The sequence below is a fragment of the Carcharodon carcharias genome, chromosome 3 (genome assembly GCF_017639515.1).
Source record: "Carcharodon carcharias isolate sCarCar2 chromosome 3, sCarCar2.pri, whole genome shotgun sequence".
Classification (NCBI taxonomy): Eukaryota; Metazoa; Chordata; class Chondrichthyes; order Lamniformes; family Lamnidae; genus Carcharodon; species Carcharodon carcharias.
Window position 1 is genome coordinate 171,507,723 of NC_054469.1, and position 24,839 is coordinate 171,532,561.

Genomic DNA, 24,839 nt, shown 5'->3' on the forward strand with positions numbered 1-24,839 from the left:
CCTGTGTCAGAAGGTTTCATTCCAGTAACTTAATCACAAAATCTAGTCTGACACACCAATCCAGTACTGTAGCAGTGCTATGAAAAGTGCTGTCTTCTAGATAAGATGTTAAACTGAGGCTCTATCTTTCCACTAAGGTAGACATAAAAGATCCCATTGCACTATTTGACATTAAGCTTGATCGAGTCAAGCTGTCTGATTTGTCTGGTTTTCAGAGGTTTATAAATGGGTGTAAATAATGGAAGTTCTGTTTAGATAAGCCCCCAAATTTAAACTTGTATTCTGACTGGTCATCGTCTTCATTCACGTTGTATGCTGCTTTATCCTGCAGAAAGTGTGGGCAAGAGTTAGCATGTGTGAAAGAGATGCTGAGAGAAAGTAAAATGCAGAGTTGGTAAGAAGTTGGTAATAAGTGCCCTGTAAATAGCTGAAGGTTTGAATTTTGTGGGCAAATGGTATTTAAGCCTGAACGCTGATTAAATGGAGTACAGCTGTTGAATATTGGGAGGAAGCTTTTAGCGAACACAAGTTCTGCTTTCCATTTTTTGACTTGACTAATTCTTTGATCCTCTCATTTAAGTAACATCGTAGTGAAGCAGCTATGGTGACAGTTGCATATCAGCTGAATCATTCATTAGTTTTGATGACATATCTATTCATTGTTCTGAGTCTTTTTGCACCACCTCCTCATCTTAGGCCTCTCTTTTCTTTCCTGCTATCCAATCCTCTAACGGAAATGCATTTGTCCTTTGAACATAATATCTGAGGAAGCTTTCATCCCATGCGGATGGCCTAAGATTTGCTGGTTGCAGGGATGTTGGAGGACTTGCCTGCAAGGGATTAGAATGAATAAGCACAGTAGGATGCCATTCAGCTTGTTGTCTGTGTCTGCTTTTTGATGCAATTATTTAATTAATCCCCCTCCCTCTGCTCTTTCCCCATAGGCAATGAAACCTCTTGGTTCTTCCTGCACTCCTCAAAGTTTCTGCCAATTCAGTTTCTGTGTAAAAACTGAACGTGTCAGTCAGTCACTGAGTTACACTGCCTGCATCAAGTCAGCGCGCCAACATCCCAGGCCTGTTCAGCATTCGCCACTAATAGTGTTTTCTAAGGTTAAAGGGCACTTTGGGTTTACCATCCTCCCCTTGCTGTTTGGCAGCATCTATGCGGTAGATCCAGCGCTTTTGGACAGGGTAATCTCCGTTCCACAGTCACCGTTGATGATCCTTCTTGCTACTTTGGGGAAGGGGGTGTTTGCGACCCCATCTGCTGTTTCTGTGACCCCGACTGGGGTCGTGACCCACAGTTTGGGAACCACTGTTCTATGTCTTCTTGCAGCCTACAAAGAGAGGAATCTTTAATCTTTTCCCATGCATTTTGTTTGGATTTGAGTCCTGTTGATAGTAGTAAAACCTCACTAAACTAACAATGCAGCATACAGCCCCACTTTGTGACAGAATTTTCATTTGAATCTTGATAATTAGGAAAATTCTTTCATCTTTTAAGTCTTCACAGTAAACAGAGAAGTAAAACTCACTTCTTTTAGTATTTATATGGTACCCACTTTTTTATTGTTATGATTGATCAGTATTAGGTAAGCTTATCTACCCCTTTTGTAAATTGTTAAAGAGTTGTCAAATAAAACATTTTACACGTTAAACTGCAAGCTTTAAAGCTTAGATTGACAGCCTACATGATACATGAGGTTTTATCAATGTATTATGTAATTCCATCATTGAGATCTGAGTTCTGTATTTTACAGCTCAGGTAATAGTATCACAATGGATAGTATTGGGACTGAGAACTTCTATGTCAGGTACCTCCCTTCTTACCACTATCTCCCCATAGATAAGTCTCACTTCAGGTTGCTTTGTTCAATAAAAAGCAGACGTATAGCAGAGCAATGTATGGATATAATAGCAATACAGACAATAAGTATCCAAGCTTGGACTGCCAAACAAACTGCTACAGATAATTGGTGGGTAAGGTTCATCTCCTGCTGAGGTTTCATTGCTGTAGGTTCATCAGTTTCTCAGCTCGCACTGCCTCTGTATTTGTTTTATATTCCCTTTCAATTTGTAGTTTTGACCTATACTTGTTGCAATATATTAGATTTGTGCCCCTTTTAAATAAGCTGTACTTTTTTCCCACTTCCATAGCACTTGGCTCATTCTAAGTGCAGTCAGAAGTTAGAACAGTCCCTTTTAAGAGTAAATAGCCAAATTAAAAGGGAGGGACCCTGTCCTCCTGCAACAATGTTCTAAAAATTAGAACAGAATTCTAGGAGAAATTATCTGAAATGCCCTTTTTAAGATACAAACCAAATTTGTGAACTTGGTGTATTCATATTTACACAGTTATACCTGTGCAAAATGGCTATGCTGATCAGATCATTTTGCACTGTTGTGAATGGGCCTAAGACCGTCACTTTCGGCCCTGAAAATTACCCAATCTACCTCACTTGGGTAATCTATCTCAAAAACTTGAACAGGTGAAGCTAGCTGTTTCACGCTACTACTGTGCAGTAGCAACACGAAGTGGCATTCGCCACTAACAGGATAATGTCATCAGCCAAAAAGATATTCTGCCTGTCAAACAAATGAGTAAAATAAAAGCACAATACTGTGGATGCTGGAAATCTAAAACAAAAACAACAATAGCTGGAAAAATTCAGCAGGTCTGACAACATCTGCGTAGAGGAAGACAGAGTTAACGTTTCGAGTCCATATGACTCTTCATCAGAACTAAAGCGAAATAGGAATGTGGTGAAATATAAGCTATTTTAGGGGGGTGGGACAGGTGGAGCTGGATAGATAGGTGGAGGCAAAGGAGAGATTACCAAAGATGTCATAAACAAAAGGTCAAAGGGGTGTTGACGGTGGTGATATTAGCTAAAGGATGTGCTATTGGTGACATTAATGGTAGAAAGCAGGATGAGCAAGTGACACATGGCCCTAGTGGGGGTGGGGTGGGTGGAAGGGATTGAAATAGGCTAAAAGGTGGAGATAAAACAATGGATGGAAATACATTTTAAAAGTAATAATAGAAATAGGTGGGAAAAGAAAGATATATGTATATTTAAAAAATAGATATTATTAGAAAAAAGGGGATCAAAAAGGGGGTGAGGATGTCATGATCTGAACTCAATGTTTAGTCCGGAAGGCTGTAAAGTGCCTAATCGGAAGGAATGTGGTTTATGAATATCAATGCCAGTGTGATGCTAGGTATGTAGGCCATACGGTCCAAAGACAAGCAGATTGTATCAAATGGCACGTTCCTTCTGTTTGTAACAGGCAAGGTACAGAGCATACCCGACCAGCCCGTGCTTGCAAAACTCAAAACAGTATCCAACATTAGATGTGATTCCACAATTGGACAACATTTGCTAAATAATCCTGTGTGCTAAGAATTACGCTGACAACCAATTTAAGATTGTCAGTCGGGCTTGCAGTGTGGAGCACTTGTACATTAATACACAGGGCCCTGTCCTTTTCAGACAGAACATGTACAGGTGTTTCAGCTAAACAAAATAAGTGGCAGCCATTCGCTGGTTCCTTCCTTGAGGAAATTGTTTGGCTAATCAGATTCAAGCTCTCTGGTTTAAATTTCAAACAATGCGTGGCAGTTAACTGTCAGTCACTGTCAACTGGTGCATTCTCCATGGGAATGCCTCCACCAGAGTCCACTTGCCAACTAATCAGCACTCTCATACAGTATAAGTTGTTCCCTTTACATTTGGTATTCTTCGAATGGTCCTGATGAGTGCAAGATAAAAAGCTTCAACAAAAATTTCTCCTTGTTTCAGCAATACTCAAGTTCTATACTACAAAACAACAAATACACTTATTCTAAGTAGCTATATCTACTAGTAGTAAAGTGAATGCTTATATTGTTTCCACAGAATAGTTTATACAAGCAAGCTAACCTCTATTAACTGAGTGTACTGTGAGCTAGGGCAGTTCCACTCTGTTAGATCCTGGTTGTTGGCTCGTAAACTGATTCCCACTGATGGATAATTAACACAAAAGCATTTGGAAAGAGAAAATTGGCACTACATTCATCTGCATCAATACAGCCTTGTTCATTTGCACTGCCTCCTGACGTTGTACTTAAATTTTAAGGGTAAGTTTTAAGTTCTCTTACTTACAGGTATCTTTGAGTTACACATGAATTAGGAGTAAGCCACTTATGTTCTATGCATCCATAGTAACTATAGTATAGTTTTCTACAATACCTGTAAATTGCAAGAGACCTTAGGCAATGGCATCAGCTGTCCTATTATGCAGGTGTCCTTATTTTCAAAATGGTCATTTGTATAGTCTAAACCTTTCAGTAGAATGTGGGCGTTCTTTAATCTGCATCCTTAGCAGCAGAGAAACTTCTATCCCAGAGACAGTGCCATGCAACAACAAATCCTATTTATATAGCACCATTAATGAGTTATAAGCCTCAAGGTGTTTCACAGGAGCATTAACAAACATATTTTGACACTTATTGTGCCACAATAGGGATATATTAGGGCAGGTGACTATAACCTTGATCAAAGGGGCATGTTTTATCGAGTTTTAATGAAGGATGGAGAGGAAGAAAGGCAAAGAGGTTTAATGAAGAAAATTCTAGACCTTGGCATTCAATCCCAGAGATACAATCTCTGTGCTATGGATGTCAGGTAAAAAGCTCTCTGTTCCACGAAAAATGTTTTTCTACAATACCTGTTGACCTGTGTTTTTAAGTTGTAAAAGGGTTTGATGTATTAAAGGACATCCATAGCTTGTGGTCTATGGGTGTCATTTTTTTTTTCAGAATATCTCTTGGACTGCATTTTCCTGCCGTTTGTAGACTCTGGAGACCTTTAAAATGGCAGGCAGGTCCCGGATTGGGAATTTCCATCCCCATTTCTGGCAGATTCTATTTTTGCCAGGATGAGGAATGAGGGTGCGACATGACTTCCATGTACTGAGTTCAGACAGACTCCAGTTTCGCTGGAGTAAGGGCCTCCTGCAGTGTGCAGTGTGGGAATTACGTATGTTTAGAAAGGTTGTAAATACTCTTGAAGGGCAGATCAGGTACATAGAACTGTTAAGTTGTCAAGTTATTTAAATGGTCAGCCCTTTACTAATTGTAAAAAAAAAACTGCCTACCCGTGTCAAAGTTGAACAGAAATCTGTTCTACTGGTTTCAATAGCTGCTTGTTAACATAATCCTAAATGTTATCAGTATAGCATTATTAATCCTAGGTTGCTTTCTATAACCTATCATCACAATGGGGTGTTGTATGTTCACAGTTGATTGACTGCTCACAAGAGTATATTAAAGGATTAGCTGCATTTAATGTGGGGTTATGAATACAAACTTTGCTTTTATAAGGAATTAATTACTTGAGGGGATTTAAATGTATTGAATGGGCTTTCATGAATGGGAGTCTTTGTTTATTATAGTGAAAGCTACCTTAGATAGTTATATCTTTATTTCATCTCAGCATGGCTCCTGAGGTCTGCCTATAGTGGATACTGGGTGGGTTGGCATGGAGGGGGTAAAGGCAAAGTTGGTGGGGGCATTAGTTGGCATTAAGTTGCCATGGAGGCTATAAGGGGACATGGGAAGGTGGATGGGTGACCTAAGATTGCATGGAGGGTGTTTGGGGGCCATGAGTTGGCATCGATGGGGCATGGGGAATGGGTGAGGGTGATGGAGTGTGAGGGGTTAGGGCTAGAAGGCCTAATATTTAATGAAACAACTGTGACAATGTCCCAGAAAATTGAGGTGGGCCTTTTTAAACAGCTCGTTTCAGCATATGACAGCCCCTCTGGTTGCCTCCAATCCGCATCCGGGGAAAGCGGGGCCGACTGCATCCCACCTGCCCAAGAAAGAAAATCAGGCCATTTGGGGAACGTCCTCCTGTGTCGGAAACCCCGAACTGGGAAATTTCCTCATTCGAGCTATCCACCGCCAGAGCAAAAATCCGGCCCCTTGTACGTTTTGCCACCCAAGTTATTTGGGCCTCTCAATAAATGTTCATTTTTTTTGGGAGTGTCCATTTTTACATTTTTCTCTGTATATTGAGTGTCATTTAAAAATCTGGGATCAACTTCTTTTGTTGATCCAGATCCTCCTTCAATCTGTGTTACTCTGATAAGATTGTGACTCAACCACAATTTGATGTCATCTGCAAATTTAATTGCCATACTGTCACAGGATGGAATTGTTTATTCCTTTTGGCTAGCTGTACGTGTTTATGAAGTAGAGCGTGATTTCAGTGTAAATGTTAGGAAAACTTCTCAAATATCATTTTAAAAGAGCTTGCTAATTTGATTTTTATAACAGGGGTCTAAGTGCCCCAAGTAGATCCTGAAACTTTGCAATTCAGCCCTTAACTGAGGCAACTCTGTTTTGCTGGAATTGTATTTCTTACTCAATAGTTTGACATTTTTGAATAATGCTGCCAGGATATTTAGAAATGACTATTAATTAGCACTGGGGCCTCATTGCTAGATAAATCCTAAATCTCAACATCTGTAAGTATCATCAGCTTGAGATACACACACATTACTGTAAACACTCCAAAGACCAGTGTATGTCCCTTGAAGATGATAAGCTCAGGTGTTACTATCATGCAATAATTATTCACCGAGAAAGTGTACTCACTGAAAAGCTAACAATTGATTTTAAGTATGCGTGGAATGGCAATAATTGCCTGCAGAGGATGCCTGAGTGGTGTGAAGAACTTTTCAGAAAGGTTTGCCTTTAGTGGGCAATGTTATTGTACTTGTTGATGGATCTAAATCAGTGGTTCTCAAACTCCTGGTTGAAGGACCCCTTTTCAAATGGATTAGTAATCATGGACCCCTCCCAAATTATAATGCTATACGATAGTCATAATAGGAAACTGCTGCATGTTAAGGATGTTTTAATAATTTTTTTTTGAAAATAATAAGTATTTACAAATATCAGTGAGATGGGAGGGCCTACTTTTCATTGCAGAGTCTGATCATCTCGTCTTGTCTCACAGGTCAAGATCTTCTATGTTATGGGATTAAATGTTGGTTTTGTAGATTAAGGCGGTTGAGCTGAAATCTGCATGTTATTGTATATCTGGGGTTTGGGGCCACAGAGACCTAAACAGGCAGTTGACTAGTCATAAGCAATTTTAAGATGGTTTATTAAGAAGCAATAGTTCAGATATATATTAACTAATTAGACAGTAAAAGCATACAATCCGTAACAGCTTGTGATAACAGCATTCCGCTCTCAAGTCGACGTGTTAGGAAACTCTTCTCTCAATCCCTTGATCTTCCTCCTTCTCCTGTGGTCCATCTTCTTCTGAAGAAGGCAGCTGTCCAGTGAGCATTGCTGCCTCACCAGCACCTCAGCCCCCTACCAGCAGTATGACACCAAAATGTATACCCTTTTTGGGGGGGCTGGTAGCTTACCCAGTGTCAATCATCTATTCAACCAATGAGAGGTACTCAATACGTCAGGGTGGTTACCACCCACCTTGTGCATCACCCTGCTCGAGTCAGCTTTTTAGTTTACGTCTTGCTGAGGGTCATATCCTGGCCCTTTCTAAACCCTTGCATAGATAAGGGGGTGCACAAGACGCCTTTCTAGCAGCTTAGGAATGTCAACATAGCAGCCTGAACTAAGACTATTTAGAGGTCAAAGTATTTGGAAATCCTCTTTCCAGAGAGAGAATCAAAGCTGTTTAGCTAATCCCATAAAATGCAGAAAATACTGGTTTATTAAAGATTCCAACTTCTTACAATTGATTTAATTGGCAAGTTGAAGGAGTGGTTATAAATTCTGTGAAATTAGTGTTACATGGGAACGCAGAAATAATCTTCAGTCTGTGCAATGAACTGTTCATACTTTGTATAAGCACTGATAGAGATAGCTGATCTAGATCCATGAATCTGTGTATCAGTACCAGAGGTTCCAGGGCTGTCCTGCCTCAGGGCTGCTGATTGACTCAGCAGATCCGACTCCAGCTTGAACTGGGGCCTTTCACCATGGAAATCCATTTCCTGGCAGCCTCGTGATGGAGGCAGTATTGCAAAGGCGGGATTCGTCCCTTCTCCTGATTCCTGCCTCTGATATGATAATCTGGCCCTAACTGTCTTGACCTTTCACTTGGGTTTCTCAGTTCGAAGAATTTTAAAAAATGACACACTCACCTGAATCAGAAAAATATGGTTTGAAACCCTGCGTGTGGAAGTCAGTACATAATCAAGCTGGCATTCTTGTAAGGGAGAGCTGCAATGTTGGAAGTGCTGTCTTTCAGATGATGTGTTAAACTGAGCCCTGGTCTGTCGTCTTGGGTGAACGTGATGGATTTCATGGAAACTATTTGAAGAAGAGCAGGGGAGTTTTCCTGGCCAACGTTCATCTCTCAACCAATCACACCAGAAAACAGATTACCTGGTCATTTATCACATTGCTGTTAAGGGACTTTATTTGCAAATTATCTGCTGCACAGTAACACTTATTACACTTAAGGAGTTATTCAATGACTTGTAAAATGACTTCGGGCATCCTGAGGACATGAAAACTCCTATACAAATGAAAGTTAATTTTCCTTTCCTTCCTCCTTCACTCAAAATTACGGTGAACCTGAAATTTTGGCATGGTGCTTTTGCTCCTTCATATTGAGTAAAGTTGGTTATTTTGCCATCACAGAAACAAAAATACACTCCTCGAGAGAAATGGTCTCCTGGATCATAGACACTTCCTGGAAAAAACTTCAGAATCCATTCATCGTTGGAATAGTAGCAATATTGTTGAGCCCATGGTTTATCAGAAGACCTTATACTTGGGTAGGAAATCTTGTAAAGTGGTGAGTGTACTTATTTTATCTGCTGTCACTTCAAATGTCCAACAGTTACGCTGCTCTCCTCCCTATAATCTCTTCCTTTCCTCCCTTCCTCTCATCCAGGTGAAGCTAGCTATCTGTACCTTTTTTAATACCATTCCTCTAGGTTACCTTGGTAATCCTGTAGTGTCAGCTCCTGAAAGTCATTAATGAATAGCTCCGCATATCACTGTTGTTTTCAAAATCAACACAGCTTGCTTGAAAACATGACAACTCCTGGTTACTATGGCAGGTGACAACAGTGAGAAAAAACACACTTTTTATCACCAGTAGTAACTTGAGTAGATTTGTTTCTTTAAACTTCAATATTCAGGGCAATGCCTGCCAACCCTGGGCATCTGTACCTAGAGAGTTATTAAAGGGGAAGAAAAGTTTAAAACTGTATGTTTTGTTCAATTAATTCCCTTAAACTTTCCGGAAAACAAATAATGATTTGTGCTGATATTAAGCTCATAACATACATGCTGCCTATATGTCTACTCAAAACTATAATTTAACTTTTACTAATTGATTGATGCATCAGTTTATAATGATTTTAGCAGTAGTTATATTCTAGGATCTGAAAAAAAACTTTGCCCCCTGACCAAAGAATGGTGGTTCATCATTTTTTAATCATTTACAGCAGATTAATAGTTTTTACAGTAATTACCATAGACTACTTTCAATAGGCCAAACTAAATATATCATCATATTCTTACAGGTTTTGGGGGAAGTTCTCTATGTTGCAAATATCTATATTTTTAAAAATGATTTAGTTGGAACACCAGGTGGTGAAATACCAAAATGCTGTTAACAAGCCTCTATACTAATGGCTAACTGGAGGTTATGAATTTTGGAATTCTATATTTTATAAAACATGCAATGCGATGCATTATATCTCTTGGAGTGGCCAGACAGGATGATAGTTCTTTATAAAAACAAAAAAACTGCGGATGCTGGAAATCCAAAACAAAAACAAAAACAGAATTACCTGGAAAAACTCAGCAGGTCTGGCAGCATCGGCGGAGAAGAAAAGAGTTGACGTTTCGAGTCCTCATGACCCTTCGCATGATAGTTCTTTAACCCACCTTCTTCATTCTGGGTGTGCCACTTGAGAGCAGAGTTCAGAAACTTGCCTTGTAGGGAATTGTGAGCATGATTGCGTGACCATTCACTTGGCTCTCATTGCACTCTAAGTTTGAACTGATCTGAAATAATGGTCAATGTTTTGTATATACTTTTTTAAAGGGTAAACCAACTACTCAAGCTTGATTCTTTTCCCCTCTCATTTTACCATTACAGGCTATTTAGGATAAGAAACAAAAGTAAGAGATGATTTCTTTCTGCATCGTTTATTATTTTTACATTGATTTTGTCCCATAAATTAAGCAGTGGAATAATATTTTTGTGCCTTATCTTGGTTCAGAGAACACTGCCGTTGGTCCTTTAATGGATCTTTTGGAATATGGAAAAATCGAATGGAAGGGACACACCAAGCAAGCTGAACAGATGAGAAAGGTAACAATAATGTGAATTATAACTGTTGAGACACCCATTATAAAGTACTTTTGGAACAATATGTGTGTGGTTAGGATGCACTTACTTCCTAATATAAATGGATAGTTACAACATAGCACAGCAACCTCTTAGTTGCAGATTGTCCTCAACATCATAGTCACGTAAAGCAATTAATTCTGTGTCCTATTTTCCAAACTCAATGCTGTTTAGTTTTCCTCATCCACTCAGGGCTTTCCCCCAGCTCAACTGAGACTGTCAGCTCATCTTTCAAAGTAGATTAATACCAATAATTTACTTTGCACCATCCTGTACATAATATCTGTACAGTAAGTTTCTCTCGCTTGCCTAGTTGTTTGCCTAATTATTTACACCTTTCCTTTGTCAAGGAAAAAAAAAGTATGGACAGTCAATTTGTTCAGTTCTTCCTGTTGGAGGAGTTGGTGGGCAAGAGTTGAGGACTTGAATCAATGTGTTGAATTTTAACCTAACAAAGGGTGATTTGGGTTGGGTGGGGGATTAAAGTCTCAAGAATTTGTTCCCAGACCCAACCACCAACTCCAACATGACCATTTCCAGCTTTAACTGAGGCTGGGAGACGGACGGGTGACCAACCAGTTCCAAGGAGGTGAGTTGGAATTTAAAGTCTTATAATGAGGTTGTGAACCTCATTATTGTTCAGTTTTTCAACTTGAACTCTAGTTGGCTGGGTTTCCTGAATTACAGAGGAAGGATGGAGAACTATAGGACACTGGTTTAGGTGATTGGCAACATGAAGATGCAGCAAGTTGTTAGAATATGGAATCCACAGGAGGTGGATTCAACTGTGGCTTTCAAAAGAGCATTATCTGAAGAAAAAAAAAGTCGGGGCTGTACAGCAAAGGCATGGGAGTGGGACTAGGCGAGTTGCTCCTGCAGAGAGTCAGCATGGACATGACAGGCTGAGTGCCTACCTTCTGTGCTGTAACCATTCTGTGATTCTTCAGGAAACCCTGCAGTTTCGTTGAGGTGGGGACTTGGCAGATCCAGGAGGTAAGGCCTTTACACCTACCTCCTGAATCCAGGTCCCTCCCTCCACCAGCAGGCCCAAAATATCCTCCTCCCTCCATCTCCCAGTTCCTTGATTTCCCCCTCCCCCCACCCCCGACCATCACTATTAGACCACTGTTTTATTTAACCTTCCCCTAAACCTCATCACCAGGTTTCTGATTTCCCCATCCCCACCATGTAGGATCAGCCTGAAAAGAATTCTACTGACTTGCTGGATTTTCAATTTTTGACCGTTTAAATTTGAAAATGAAAGGCAATGCTGTTCCTATACGAATAAATGACCTCTGTGAACTTGTCATGCTGCAATTACACCCTTGTGCCAACAAAGGCGCTGCATTATCACTATTGGCTGAATGATGTAATTGGAGCACAACAAGGTTACCTCGAAGTTTTCCATTATAGGTATGGACAACACAATTTATAAGTTAAAATGTTGATATGAAGAACATGCAGACATTAGACAGACATCTTTCTTCAACAGTCCCTCTACAAAGTGTTCCACCAAATAACAAAACAGACCTGATTTAAACTAGCCAATGAGATGGATATGAAGCTAATGGTCACCAATATATTTTAAGGAGATTGAAGTATGTATGAGCTAGTTTGCATTTAGACTTTATCTGTAATATATTATTTAATTAAATGTGGAATTGACAACCGGTCTCCGTAATGGTGCCACAAAACTATCATCAATTGTCACAAAAACCCATCTGGTTCACTAATGTTCTTTAGGGAAGGAAATCTGCTGTCCTTACCTGGTCTGGCCTACATGTAACTCCAGACCCACAGCAATGTTGTTGTCTTTTAACTGCCCTCTGAAATGACCCAGCAAACCACTCAGTTCAAGTGCAGTTGAGGATGGGTATAAAATGCTGGTGTTGCCAGCGATGCCTACATCCCGTGAAAGAATAAAGAAAAAATAATCAGCGTGATATGGTTTTGCTTCACACAGACGTTGCATTTATACTATAAACCACATCTTCAATCTAGTGTCAAGGTTCAGAGTGACATTGGAACAAAGATCTCTGAAGGAGGGAGTCTTGTTCCATTTTGCTTTAGGGAGCCCTGGGCATTTATAACCTTATAAGTTTACTGTCTGCAAAGTTGTTTTTTCTTCATACTCATGCTAAACTTAAGTGGGGAGGGTGGGGGGAAAGTTTGCTCACGTGTTGCTACTTTGCAGAGTTATGTTGGTTCCCTAGGGCAGATAGTGTGATGGGCTACAACCTGTGCAGTGTTCCTCATTGATACCTTTGAAGAAAGCCTCGCAGGCCGCACGAGTATAAGCTTGTGATGCGCCTCGAGGGGCGCTATGCAAATCAATCTCTTCCCTCCCATTAAGTCAGAATGTGCTGTTAATAAAACAAATTGCTTTCTAACATTAAGTGAATGTAACTAGCAAGTATGTAAAATGTAAAGGTGCAAATGATCAGGACTGATTGTGCTGTGGATTGTGGTGTGAGACCTGCATGAAACAACAACTGACATGAATATTGGATATGATCTATTTGAGCAATGATTAATCATTACAAAGTGACACTAATTTGTCTGTTATGTGACTAGAATGCAGGAAACTCAAGAAATTGTTACTCATCTATGAATTTGTAATGTTATCAATATATGTTTTCAAATCCCTTAATGTGGTAAATATCATACATTGATTTGTTGATTTGTAAACTGTTTCTTGTATGAATCTGTGTTTCTGTGTTCTAGGCTTATGAAGATATTTATTTGGGGCACAACATTAAAAACTTGCGAAACATCAGAGGAGATAACTACTGTGCATTGAGGGCAGTTTTGTTTCAGGTTCTCTGCCAGGGTATACCTCTTCCATCATGGATGAGGGAACAGGATGTAACCAAGGTAACTTGATGTTTCGAAACTATGTGCAGGCAAGTGCACAACTGTTATAGCTCCGTCCATTGAAGCATTGAAGGGTTGTCAAATGCATATTTTTTTCCTATTTTGTATATGCACAAAAAGCTTGTTACATTTCAAGCAGCCTTTGGGAAATCTGCATGATGCTAAACAGTTTTTTGTTTAACAATGTTTTTATTTGGAATATACCACATTTCTATTGTGGAAGGTTGATTTTTGTGTTGTGCAAACACATAGTAGTTGAATATGATGCATAGCTATATGTCACTTTGACATGTCATTTTAACACAAAATGTTAGAGACACTTGGCAGGTCTGGCATCATCTATGGAGAGTGAAAAAACAGTTCATGTTTCGGATTAATGAACTTTTGTTTCTCTGACTTGGTAAAATGAATTGGCTTGAATAAGAGTTAAAAAAACATCATAAGCAGCTTTATTTTAACAAATTGTAAGAGATGTAATTTGTAATGGGCTAGTGTTGTTTATAAAGGTGCTTCTAGCTTTACCAGGGATATTTTATGAGGTGAGCAACCTTCTGTGCATTGTCTTCCTGCATTTATGACCACACCTTATGTGGTCTCTATAGGCTTGACAGAGATTGGTCTACAGGCTGTGCTGGAAATGTTCTGCCATGACGCAGTTGAATGTAATAGGAATCAACATGCTTGGTTCATGATTGTACTTTGTATTGTGATGCAAGTATGTTGGTGCATTGAACTGGCTCAGCATGCTTCACAAGGCTCTGACACAAAAAAAAGTAATGCCGCTAGTATTGGCTGTGAGGAACTGAAGTTTGTTTACACCTGATCGCCTTTGGTGATCTGAGATATGTGCTGGCAGTCATCTGCGCTAAATAAGGTAAAAGTATTTTTAAACATAATTGGGATAAAATCTGTATTAAGAAAATGAAATTTGTGATGCTGCAGTAGCATTAATATCAACCCCACAAGGTGGGATATGAACCTGAGACCTTTTAGATCAGAGGTCAAATGCTGCGGGCTGAATTGTCCCAGATTTGCACTAATTGTGATAGCGGGCAGGAAAAAGGATGTTTTACCTGCCGGCCGCAATGGCAGCTTTTTGCCGTATCATCCCAATCCTGCCTCATTAGTCATCCTTCCTGGGAAACATGCTGTACTGATGATGGGCAGGCTCTGATTCGCCTGCTATACCGTCACCTTGCCACTTCATCAGCTGTACGCATGCCTTTCAGTGCTTCCAACCCAGAAATGCTGCAACAGAGACATGGCCCCAAAAGACAAGAAGACAGCAGCAACAACCCCCCCCCCCCCCAAGGTAATGATGCGCCCCCCAAGCGCCTTCTGAATGCCGTGAAGGCCCGCCGTGATGTCCTGTACCCCCACTCTGGCTGCAGGAGGGGCTGCAACCTTACCACTCAGTCTTGGTAGGTGATGGCACTGATCACCACTACCAATGGTGCATAGAAGAGGTTGACCATCCAATGTAGATAAAGGATAAATGATCTCACCCGTGCCACCAGGTTAAGGCAACCACTTTATCACTCGAAACACTCTCACTCAAGCCCATTATACACTCACTAGCATCTCACTCACTGCCAGCTCAAGGGACACACCACCACTCATTCCCTCACTCAGGCCTCTTCAGCCCTCACCACCCCGAGGCCGCTTGCACGGATCAACTTGTGGCCCACACACACCCTGGGATACCCTCCTTCTCCAGCACAGCTCTCGTCCTGCAGTCTCTTCCCTTGCCTAAGGCCACTTCTCCCCCTCCCCCAAGCAAGCCCTAACCCTGCAGTTAGGGCTTGCTTGGGGAAGCCACCCCTGCCATAAGACTGGTCTCGTGGATAGGCACTGGATCCAGAGCCCCCCTAAAAGTGATGATGTGCTGCCTACAAAGCCTGGTGCTGATGACCGTGAGTGCTGCCCAAAGCAAGGCAGGCAAACAAAAAAAAAACCTCAAAGTCCCGAGTGAACTGCAGCTTGCCAGGTGCATGTCGCCTATGTACCGTTGTGAAACAAGTCGGTGTGCTCCGATGATCCAGCATGAACGGATGATTCCGGCGAGTTGGGCTTATAATGATATGTAGATGTATTATGATGAGGTTCCCGATGTCTGATGGTGGGAAACGCGGCCTGCCATTGATGGGTAGAGCAGATGATTGCAAACTGGTTTCAGGACGTCGTGAAACGGATTTTTTTAGTCGCCTTGCCATATTGTCTGCTCATGCTGCCAAACATGCCTGATGCCAGTGGACACAGAAAATTCCGCCCTGGATGTATTTTTGATCCTGGCTGATAACAAATATTATAAACATTTTATGAGAGATGATCCATTGAACCCTGTTTATGATACAAGTACAGTAAAACAAATTTTCTGTGTAACTGTTTTGAAAACTGAAGTTTTCTTTTAATCTTTACAACACCTGCACTGTCTGAAAATATTTGGTAGTTGAAATGTAAGAAAAGAGAGAATTTTCATTTGATCCTTTTTTTGTTTAACTCCATTTCTAGATTCCTGAAAAAGTATTTACACAAGGCTGCAACTGGGTACAGCAATACAGTTTTGGTCCTGAGAAATATACTGGGAGTAATGTATTTGGAAAATTACGCAAGTGCCTGGAATTGTTTAAAGGGCAGGTAAAGTGTGTGTGCGTGCGTGCGTGCGCGCGCGCGTGCGTGTGTGTGTGTAACTCTGGCAGCCAACAAAGTCAGACTAACAGCAATGAGATGAATGATCAGTTAATGTATATGTTTAGAATGAACTTTATGCAAAATGTTAAATTAGTTGAAGCAACCTGATAGTTCCAGTAGTGGAGAGCTCATTATTTCACCAAGGGGGATCCTTAGACTAGGCCCTTGCATGGAAATAAATGTGAAGGTCCACTTTCTCTCATCAAAGAGAGTTACATGTTTTGACCATGAGAAATACTCTGACTAGTAACAAGTTGAATCAAAGAATGGCTGCGTTTAAAAGTGAGCTTTTCTTTAAACTTCAGTTAGAATACAGTATGATATTTATTTTGTTTATTTTCTTTGTATTGTGAGTATTCCCATTTCCTTTTTTTGGTTTACTTCCTCCTTTAAATTGTCTTTTTTTTAAATGTAAGTAAATTCATATCTCCAGTTTAAGTTCTTTGTTTACCTTTGTCTTTAACCCTGGTATTTTAATGTCTCATCTGTCTTTTTTGCTTCCCCTTCCTTCAGCAATGTCCCAAGTTAAACTCTACCTGCCAGGTGTTTACTACTTTATGTTAACTTAAGGGTCTGTGCAACTGTATTGCAAAGGAACTCTGCTTTTCTATTCCTTTTAAAGTTCCACCTTATTATAGATTTCATCATTCTTCCAACCAAAATTTTATCTGACATCTGACTGTCCTTTTTACTAAGCCACCTACATCCTGAAGTTACTAGGTATTTCCAGCATTTTCTGTTTTTATTACTGATGTTAGGCTGACTGGTTTTGTGGTTGCTTTGTACCCTTTCTTCACTTCTTAAACAGAGGTGTTGCATTGGCTGCTCTCCTTTGGCACACTCTCCATATCCAATGATGTTTGCAAGATAGTGGTCAGAGCCTGTGTTATTTTCTACCCTGGCTTTCCTCAGCTTCCCAAGATTCATGCCATCAGGGTCCTAAAGCTTTTCCACTTTACTTCCTACACCTTTCACGTCTTTTTCTAAATACTGTGATAATTTCCAAAACAAATTGTGAAATGTTGTGGCAATGGATCATCCTACCTCTAGGGTTTGGGTTCAAATTCAAGACAGACTAATTCATATAAATCTCTTATGTCTGCTGGTGATAGGGGGCTCCTGCATAAATCCGTCCTGAATTCAACAACTTGTATTTACATAGCACTTTTTACATAACAAACATCCTGTGGCACCTCACAGATTAATTAGAGAGCCCTCATTAACTGTTCATCAGTTGTAAGCAAGCAACTAAGACAGCTAAAAGTACTCTTGCCTTATTTTCTTTAATGTCCTGGACCTCTTTAGCAATACATTTATGTTCTCTTTCCTGACCTAGAGTCATCATCAGAATCCAAGATTTTCACTCCTTTGTTTAAGTTGGCTGCCTTGTAGGAAATTGAATTACCAGACCCAGTCTCAAATGGCCTTCCTTTGGAGTTCTTTGTCCAGCTTTTGGCAGAAGATTATGCTGCATCACCATCTTCTAAATTCAGAAATAATGAGCAGTGTTTCTCTGAAAGATCACAGGAGGTGTGGGAAATGGAAAAGATGTCACATTTGTGCAGTAACAGTGGCTGTTCTTAGCCTTCTTGATGTGGGTGGATAGAAAGAGCTGTACTACACAACTGTCTGGGCAATACCTTCCTTGAAATGGAAAGACTTCCATTCTCTGGCACTAACACCCCTCACCTTTTGAAATATTATTCAAATGAGTTCTTGTCTGTCCAACAGTAGGATTATATTTCTGTGCCATGCTAATCTACTGTATTCCCTTCTCACTGTGTAACTCAATTTGTTGCACTTTGATTAAAAACCTGTTCACTTTGTTCCAGTGGATCAACATTCACGGAATTAAGGACCATGAGAAAAGAACAGAAATGTGTATGAAATTATTCAGTGAGCAGGAGAATGAATACAAGATGTTCGAAGCCATGAAATTTCTTATGTTGTACATTGTGGTTGAGCTTCATGAGAACATGAAAAATGGAGAAGATGTTCCCAGTTTTTGTGCTTTTTTCTTTGCTCGTGATTCTTCACCTGATCCTTTAAGTTTCATGATGAACCATCTCAACTATGTTGGTGACACAGGTGGACTGGAGCAGGTATGTAGTGGTTATGGTTTGGACTCTCTACAAACTTTCTTTATTTATTTACACAAATTTTCTTTATTGTGTAATTCTGATGGTGACTCTGCTTTCCTGATAGCCAAAACATCCAAATTTAGATGATGCATTAAATGGGATAGTGAACCTCAGGATTAACAATCAATCATTCCATTGTATGATATGCTTAACACTATAATTATAGATAATACTATATCACTCTTCAGACAAACAGTTTCAGCCATGTGAAACTTTTTATCATGGTGATCTACTAATCTGATTTATAATCAAGTAAAATTATTTATAGAGGTGAACAATACAGGTGAAGTATTAGTGTACAGTACTAGATGTCTAGAGATCATTTGCAAAGCATTACCTAAATAAACAGATCCCTTTGTTCCACACAGGTATATAATTTTCTAACTTCTGATTTGCATGTCTAGTTCCATTTGCAGCATTATAGTTCCTGGCTTGTTCTTTGTATATGAAAGAGAGTATTTGCATTTGCTCATCCCTGAGTAACATGCAAGGTCACCAGCTATTAGACAGGGAAAGAGATAAAATCTCAAATTGTATTTCTTTAGTTGAAGTGAAGGAACATTGTGTGGAGGGAGAGGAATTAGGGGCTAAGAATGGATCCTTGGAAGATTCCTGAGGTGAGATAAAATCTTATGTCTGAAAGTTGAGATCTTTATTTCTGTTCTGTGTGTGCTTGTTTATTTCTTCCTCCTTCTTCTAGATTGAAATGTTTCTCCTTGGATTCACATTTCATTTGAAGATCAAAACCTTCAGACTCTACAAGTATGGCACTGAGGAATTTGAATCATGTTATCCTGAAGATTGCCATAGAGAATGGCATGAAGTTCTCCTTCTAACTGAGGATGACCGGCATTACAATGTTCCCATTACCTGGAGCTGAATTATATTAGAGATTGTGAGGAAACATTTTGTCTCCATTGTAAATATCTTGGTATTTATATTGGCTTAATGCGGCTATGATAATCATTGTATGCAAACCTTGCAGCAACAAAGTATTATTTCAATTTTTATTGAATATTTTTTGAATACACTTGTAGTTTTGCCAAATGCTACAAGCCTGAAGGCATCCTGCAAGATACAAATAATGAAAACCTCAAATCCCTAATCGAAAATAACATTATATAAAGAGTGAAAGTGTTGATGTTTTTCACCATCTTTCTCCTGTCTCATCCTGAAACTTTCCACCCTCTGGTACATGTAAGCTTAAGACAATGTGCTCATAGTCATCCTAATGTTGCCAGCAGAGGTCATTGGATAATCAGTAAACAAGGGATAATATTTTTGGAGAGGGTAGGAGGTCATTATAATGGTGAGAAAGAGAGACAACTTCTGGAACGCCTCCCATCATTCTGTATTCTGGAGCTCTTCATCACCCAAAAGCAGATCTGTTCTCTGCTTGTACAACCCACACAACCTCACCCCCATCATCCCGCAAGCCCAACCCAAGAAACTGCTGCCAAGAGGCTCAAACTCCACACCCCTCTCCCCATTCATGTTTAATTTGCTGTTCCTCCACCAATGAAAACACCACCAAGTGAAGACAAAGAACTCTTTTCAGTGTGATTCATGGAAAGTGATTTTTATTAATTTAGACAGTGATTCTTGAACTATTTTCTGCTGCACCACAATTGTCACAGAATCTTGTCTTCTCTAACTTAGGATAGATAGTACTATGGTAAATTGTAATGGGTGGAGAGTGGTGGAGAAAAAAAAAATCTTTCTTTAGCTTTTACTTTTTTTTTTCTCTATTCTTGACAAAGAACTGAATTCCAGAGGTGAGATAAAGTGACTGCCCTTGACATCAAGGTAGCATTTGACCAAGTGTGGCATCAAGAAGTCCTAAAAGAAGTCAGTGGAGAATGGGGAAAGCACTACAGTGGCTGGAGCCACATCTGGCATAAAAGAAGATGGTTTTGGCTCCCGGAGACCAATTATCTTAGTCACAGGAGAATTGTAGAAGTTCCTTAGGCTAGCACCCTAGGCCCAGTTATTTTCAGCTACTTCATTATTGGCCTTTTCTCTATCATAGAGTCAGAATAGGGGTGTCTGATGATGATTATACAGTATTCAGCACCATTACCTCAGATACTGAAGCAGAATATGCCAACAAGTCCTGGACAACATCCAGGCTTAGGGCAAGTATCATTAATGCCATACGCTGCCAGTCAAAGAACATTTTCAAGAAGAGAGTCTAACCACCTCACCTTTCAATATTACCATGGCTAAATCCCCCACCAACAATATCCTGGAGGTTACAATTGACCAGAAACTCAACGGGAACAGCCATGTAAATACTATACTAGGCTAGGTATTCTACAGTGAGTGGTTCATCTCCTGACTCCCAATGCCTCTCCACAGCCTACAAGACATAAATCAGTTTTATGGAATATTCTCCACTTGCCTGGAATGGGTTCAGCTGCAACAACACTCAAGCTCGACACCATCCTGGACAAAACTTGAGTGGTAGTCTGTTCACCAGCTTAAAGAGTTGCTTCCTCCACCAGTGGCACACAGTTGTAATGTATACTATCTACAGGATGCACTGCAGCAACTTGTCGAGGCTTCTTCAACAACACTTCCCAAACCTGCAATCTCCAGCACCTGGAAGAACAAAGGCAGCATGGGACACCTTCACCTCCAAATTTCCCTCCAAGCCACAACCCATCCAGTTTGGACATATGGACTGCAGTTCAAGAAGGCAGATTACCGTCTCAAGTCTTGTAGGTTGTGAAGAGGAATAGTTAATAAATGATAACCTTGTTAGCGACATGGATATTCCCAGAATGAATAAAAATAATTTTAAAACTTAGCTTGTAATAGCATCAATTGCAACGCAAGACTGTTTGGTGTTTTGATAAATGAATCTATATTTAGATGGGGCAATACAGAAAATAAAACACCTTCTTTGTCTTTTATGACATTAGGAGAACATAACCCCTACATCCAAAGCTTACGACTAATGTTATTTTAACGACAATTAAAAGAATGTGGGTTAATGGTGATCATCTGGCACTCCTCAAATCTGATGTTCACTACAATTCCAATTTGTAATAGTACAGTTGATCTTTTTTTAGATACTTACAAAAGTAGACAAATAAACTGATTTTTATTCTATCAGAATTGCACAGAGTTCCAAAAACGAGAGATGGTGAATGCAGTGCACAAATTCCTGGATTAAAATTTGTTATATATTCTGTTCTTATTGTGTTAATGCATAGAGATATTTTCTGACATGGGTTTTATGAAATATCAGTGGATCCAGCATTTGGTTTCAGTACTGTATTCTGGAATTCCAGAGAAGTGGACTGTCACTATATTTAGTCATGTAATACAGGCTACTGAAGCCTCATACACTCCACCATCAGGTGGTATAAGTTACTGCACTTCAGTTGCAGGGTTAGCAGATTCAGGGAGGCTTTTTTGTATTTTTTCAATTCACTCATGATAATGGAAATATTGTAATAAAGCTATTCAAACATAAGGACAAACATTTATGACAATAATATTAAGCCTTAGAGAACCTTCAGCCACCTCTCTGAAATTTGCTCTTCAAACTTTTTGGTCACTCCAACATCCTTTCCCCTTTTTAAAAAAAAAAATCTCAAAGCTTTCAATCACCCCTTTTAATTCCTTCACCCCAGCTTGGTTTCTGTTCCCTCGCACACATCTGTAAAGCCCCTAGGGACCAAAATAAATCCCTGAAATATAATCATTTTAAGATAGTTAACATGTGGCACATTTTGGTCTGACAACCTTGATGTGTCAAACATCTACTTTTGCTCCTTGGCAGGAGGGATAAAGAGATGATTTCTGAACAGGTGTGTAGGCTATATCAAATCAGGAAAATTTCTGGAGTAATTTCTATAATATCAAAATGATTCAAAAACCGGTTGCAGTTGTAGTTTGCAGAGAATCCTTTTGTTTATCAGGAGAATGGCATTAAGTTTGAGAGTTGGCTCGGATTCTTTGATACCAGAAACTAATTAGTCAAAGTTTGCTTAGCAGCTAGCTGCGTAGTCTCTCTTGGATTAGATGAGTTTGTTATATTAAATGCATAACTGTTTGAAGGAAATGCTTGAAAGTCTGAACTTGAGGGAGAGGCAGAAAGGATTCTCAGTTTAATATCTTATCCAAAACTTGGCACTTCTATAGTTCAGCATTCCCTCAGTACTGCATTGAAATCTCAGCCTCTATACATTATGTTCTGAGCCCATTGTGTGCATTTTGAACCCACGTGCTTATCCATCTGAATAGGGTACACCATTAAGACAATCTAAACTCCAAGGGCAGGATTTTCCGGATGATGGAATCGCCACCTGAAAAGTTGGCAGGGAACCTAGCCCTGTCGATCGTAACGGGCATGGAGTCATTTAATACTCGGGCAGAAGTTCTGCCTCAGAGAGCAGCCAGCCAATCTGATTTCTATATGCTGGAGTCCAGGTGAGGTAAGTGTGGGGGGGTGCTCGCAGCAGGGAGTGGAAGTGAGGTGAGGCTTCAGGAAGGTGGGGAGAGGTATTGATGGAGAGGCAAGTGGGGAGGGTGCACCCATAGGGCAGAACATAGGGGGAGGGGGTTCACTTAATGTGGAAAGGGGGCCCTTGAGGGAGGCCCCCTTTTACATCTGAGGCCCAAGCAGGGTCACAGCTTTTCCCCCGCCCCAAACTCCTGCCAGTCTCAAAATTGAGGCAGGAAGTGGCCCAGCTGAGACAAGGACAGGAGGGCCACCCAAGGGCTCACCCTATAAAAGTGCAATCAGGTCGAGGACGGGCAGGAAGGCCATCTGGAGAAATTTATGGGTCCCCCACTTGCATACCTGTAAACAGGTGACTGTAAAATTCTGCCCCAAGATTTGCTTTGGTCTGAGTTTGTGGCATTGTTAGTCTGAAATGACCTGGTTGGAGGTCTATGATAGCAGTGTTGGGTTTTCCTCCTACGTTAAAACTTAACACCAACAAACTTCTTCTAATGTTGCATTGTTTATTCTAGTAGTATAATACTTGACAGCGATTCAAGACAGTGAAAGAAATAATTTGGTGCTTTTGATGAATTGACTGTCCTTCAAAAATATTTCATTGGCAGCAAAACTATTGGAATGTCCTAAGGTTTTGAGCGGCACTATGGAAATGCAAGTTTTCCTTTATGCTGACTGATGATGCATTTGTTCCTTACACTGTTTGTTTCCTCCATATTCCACCTCAACCATCACCCCTCCCAGGAAGCAGAAAAAAAGGTTGTGTTACTTTAGTATTTAAGACAGTCCTTTTGAAGTAGTAACCTACAGTAATATTGGGTGTTCTGATTTTGGTACCAGTGGCAAGCTCAACTTTCAGTGGCTTCTTTGCTTCTTGTTGGCAACTTAGAGAATGTTGTTTCCACAACTGGTTTATATTTTTGTGGTTGCGCTTAGTCATGAGCTTTGTACCATATATGAAAATTTAGATGACAACATAGTAGTTCTGTTGAATCCTTCCTGTAATTCACAACAATATTATGAACAAATAGACAGGAAAGCCATTTTAAAATGATTTAGTTTGATGACTTTATCAAGTAAAACTTAATTTCTGTTATTTCTCTCAGAAATATGTGGTGGGAAATTAAATTTACATCATTTATGCATGTAATTCTGGGTATCTTGTTCACAAAATCTTGCACTTCTACCAATAATGAAAGAGATGTTATTTACTAGTTTTAAGATCTTTTAGTTTTGATAAATTGTGATAGATTATATATTCCATAATGTCTATGAGTCATTAAGATTTGGGTACTGTAAAATAAATCTGCCTTCAATATAGATTTATTTGTTTTGGAATATGGAAATGCATGGTATTTGCAGAAGATCTTTTCATGCCGCTCTGTTTAAGATCCAAGTGTTGGAAATGTTTTGCGATATTCTTGTATATTTTATGATACTGAACTGCTGACAACCCCTTAAAAGCAGGCTTATTTGTTCAGCCGCAGCACATTCCAGTTGTGTAAGGTAGTGCTGTACTCATCCAGACTGTAGATTTCCCAGTTTTCCATTCCTGTCAAAAAATATTAGACTCTAAATTGTCTGCTTTATAAAAGGTGAGAATAAACTGGGGTGTTGTGTTACAATAAATAGAAATATTTTTTATTGTGGGATCATTCATGCACTTTCAAAAAAGTTGCTAAACATAAAAATGTGACTGAAGAATGTTTAATGTACAAGCATTTCCACAAATGCAATAGTGGATAATCAAATTCGTGTTCCTGATATTTTTAAGTTGCTCTTTTTTTGTTTTGCAAGACATGCAATTCATTTCTTTTAAATATAGTCATTTGTACTGATTTATTACTAAGCTTATTACTAAAACAAAGCTTGATAATATAAAGTTGAGTAATTTCATTATTTTACAAATATTGATTTTAAAATTATATTCAATTTTTTGTGGCTTTGGAGATTGAAACATTCGTATTGATGTATTTGAGCATTTGTTGGAATTGGCCATGCACAATAAAGTATTTTTAAATTCTTTTATTTCTTTTTACCCCCCAAAAAATCTTGGGTATGTACAAGGCAAAGTAGCTTTTGATAGTGTTCAACTTGTAAAACTCTTTTTTGTATTGAAGTGATCTTTCGCCTCTGCTTTCAACATTCCAGATTTCTTCATCACCGTCCCTGTGCATGAGCTATCCCAGTGGCAGGACAGATGGAGGCACAGTGGCATACAGTCTAGTCGGATTGGGCAATAAATAAAGCTGGCCTTGTTAGC

The 24,839-nt window shown here is 39.6% G+C and overlaps 1 protein-coding gene across 4 annotated transcripts in view; it reads left to right on the forward strand.

Annotated features, from left to right (window-relative positions):
- Positions 1–24,600, forward strand: part of LOC121276099 (inactive ubiquitin thioesterase OTULINL-like) — a 66,813-nt gene extending 42,213 nt beyond the window's left edge. For 2 of the 4 annotated variants that reach the window (XM_041184042.1, XM_041184045.1), the window contains 7 exons: positions 8,674–8,830; positions 10,148–10,170; positions 10,272–10,363; positions 13,124–13,273; positions 15,785–15,910; positions 17,797–18,066; positions 18,806–19,381. In XM_041184042.1, the coding sequence (XP_041039976.1) occupies positions 8,700–8,830; positions 10,148–10,170; positions 10,272–10,363; positions 13,124–13,273; positions 15,785–15,910; positions 17,797–18,066; positions 18,806–18,985 (972 nt within the window). In that variant the 5' untranslated portion in view covers positions 8,674–8,699 and the 3' untranslated portion in view covers positions 18,986–19,381. Of the gene's footprint in view, positions 1–8,673; positions 8,831–10,147; positions 10,171–10,271; positions 10,364–13,123; positions 13,274–15,784; positions 15,911–17,796; positions 18,067–18,805; positions 19,382–19,865 lie in introns of those variants that run through there. The other 2 variants (XM_041184043.1, XM_041184046.1) reach the window with 2 other exon arrangements.
- The last annotated feature ends 239 nt before the right edge of the window (positions 24,601–24,839 follow it).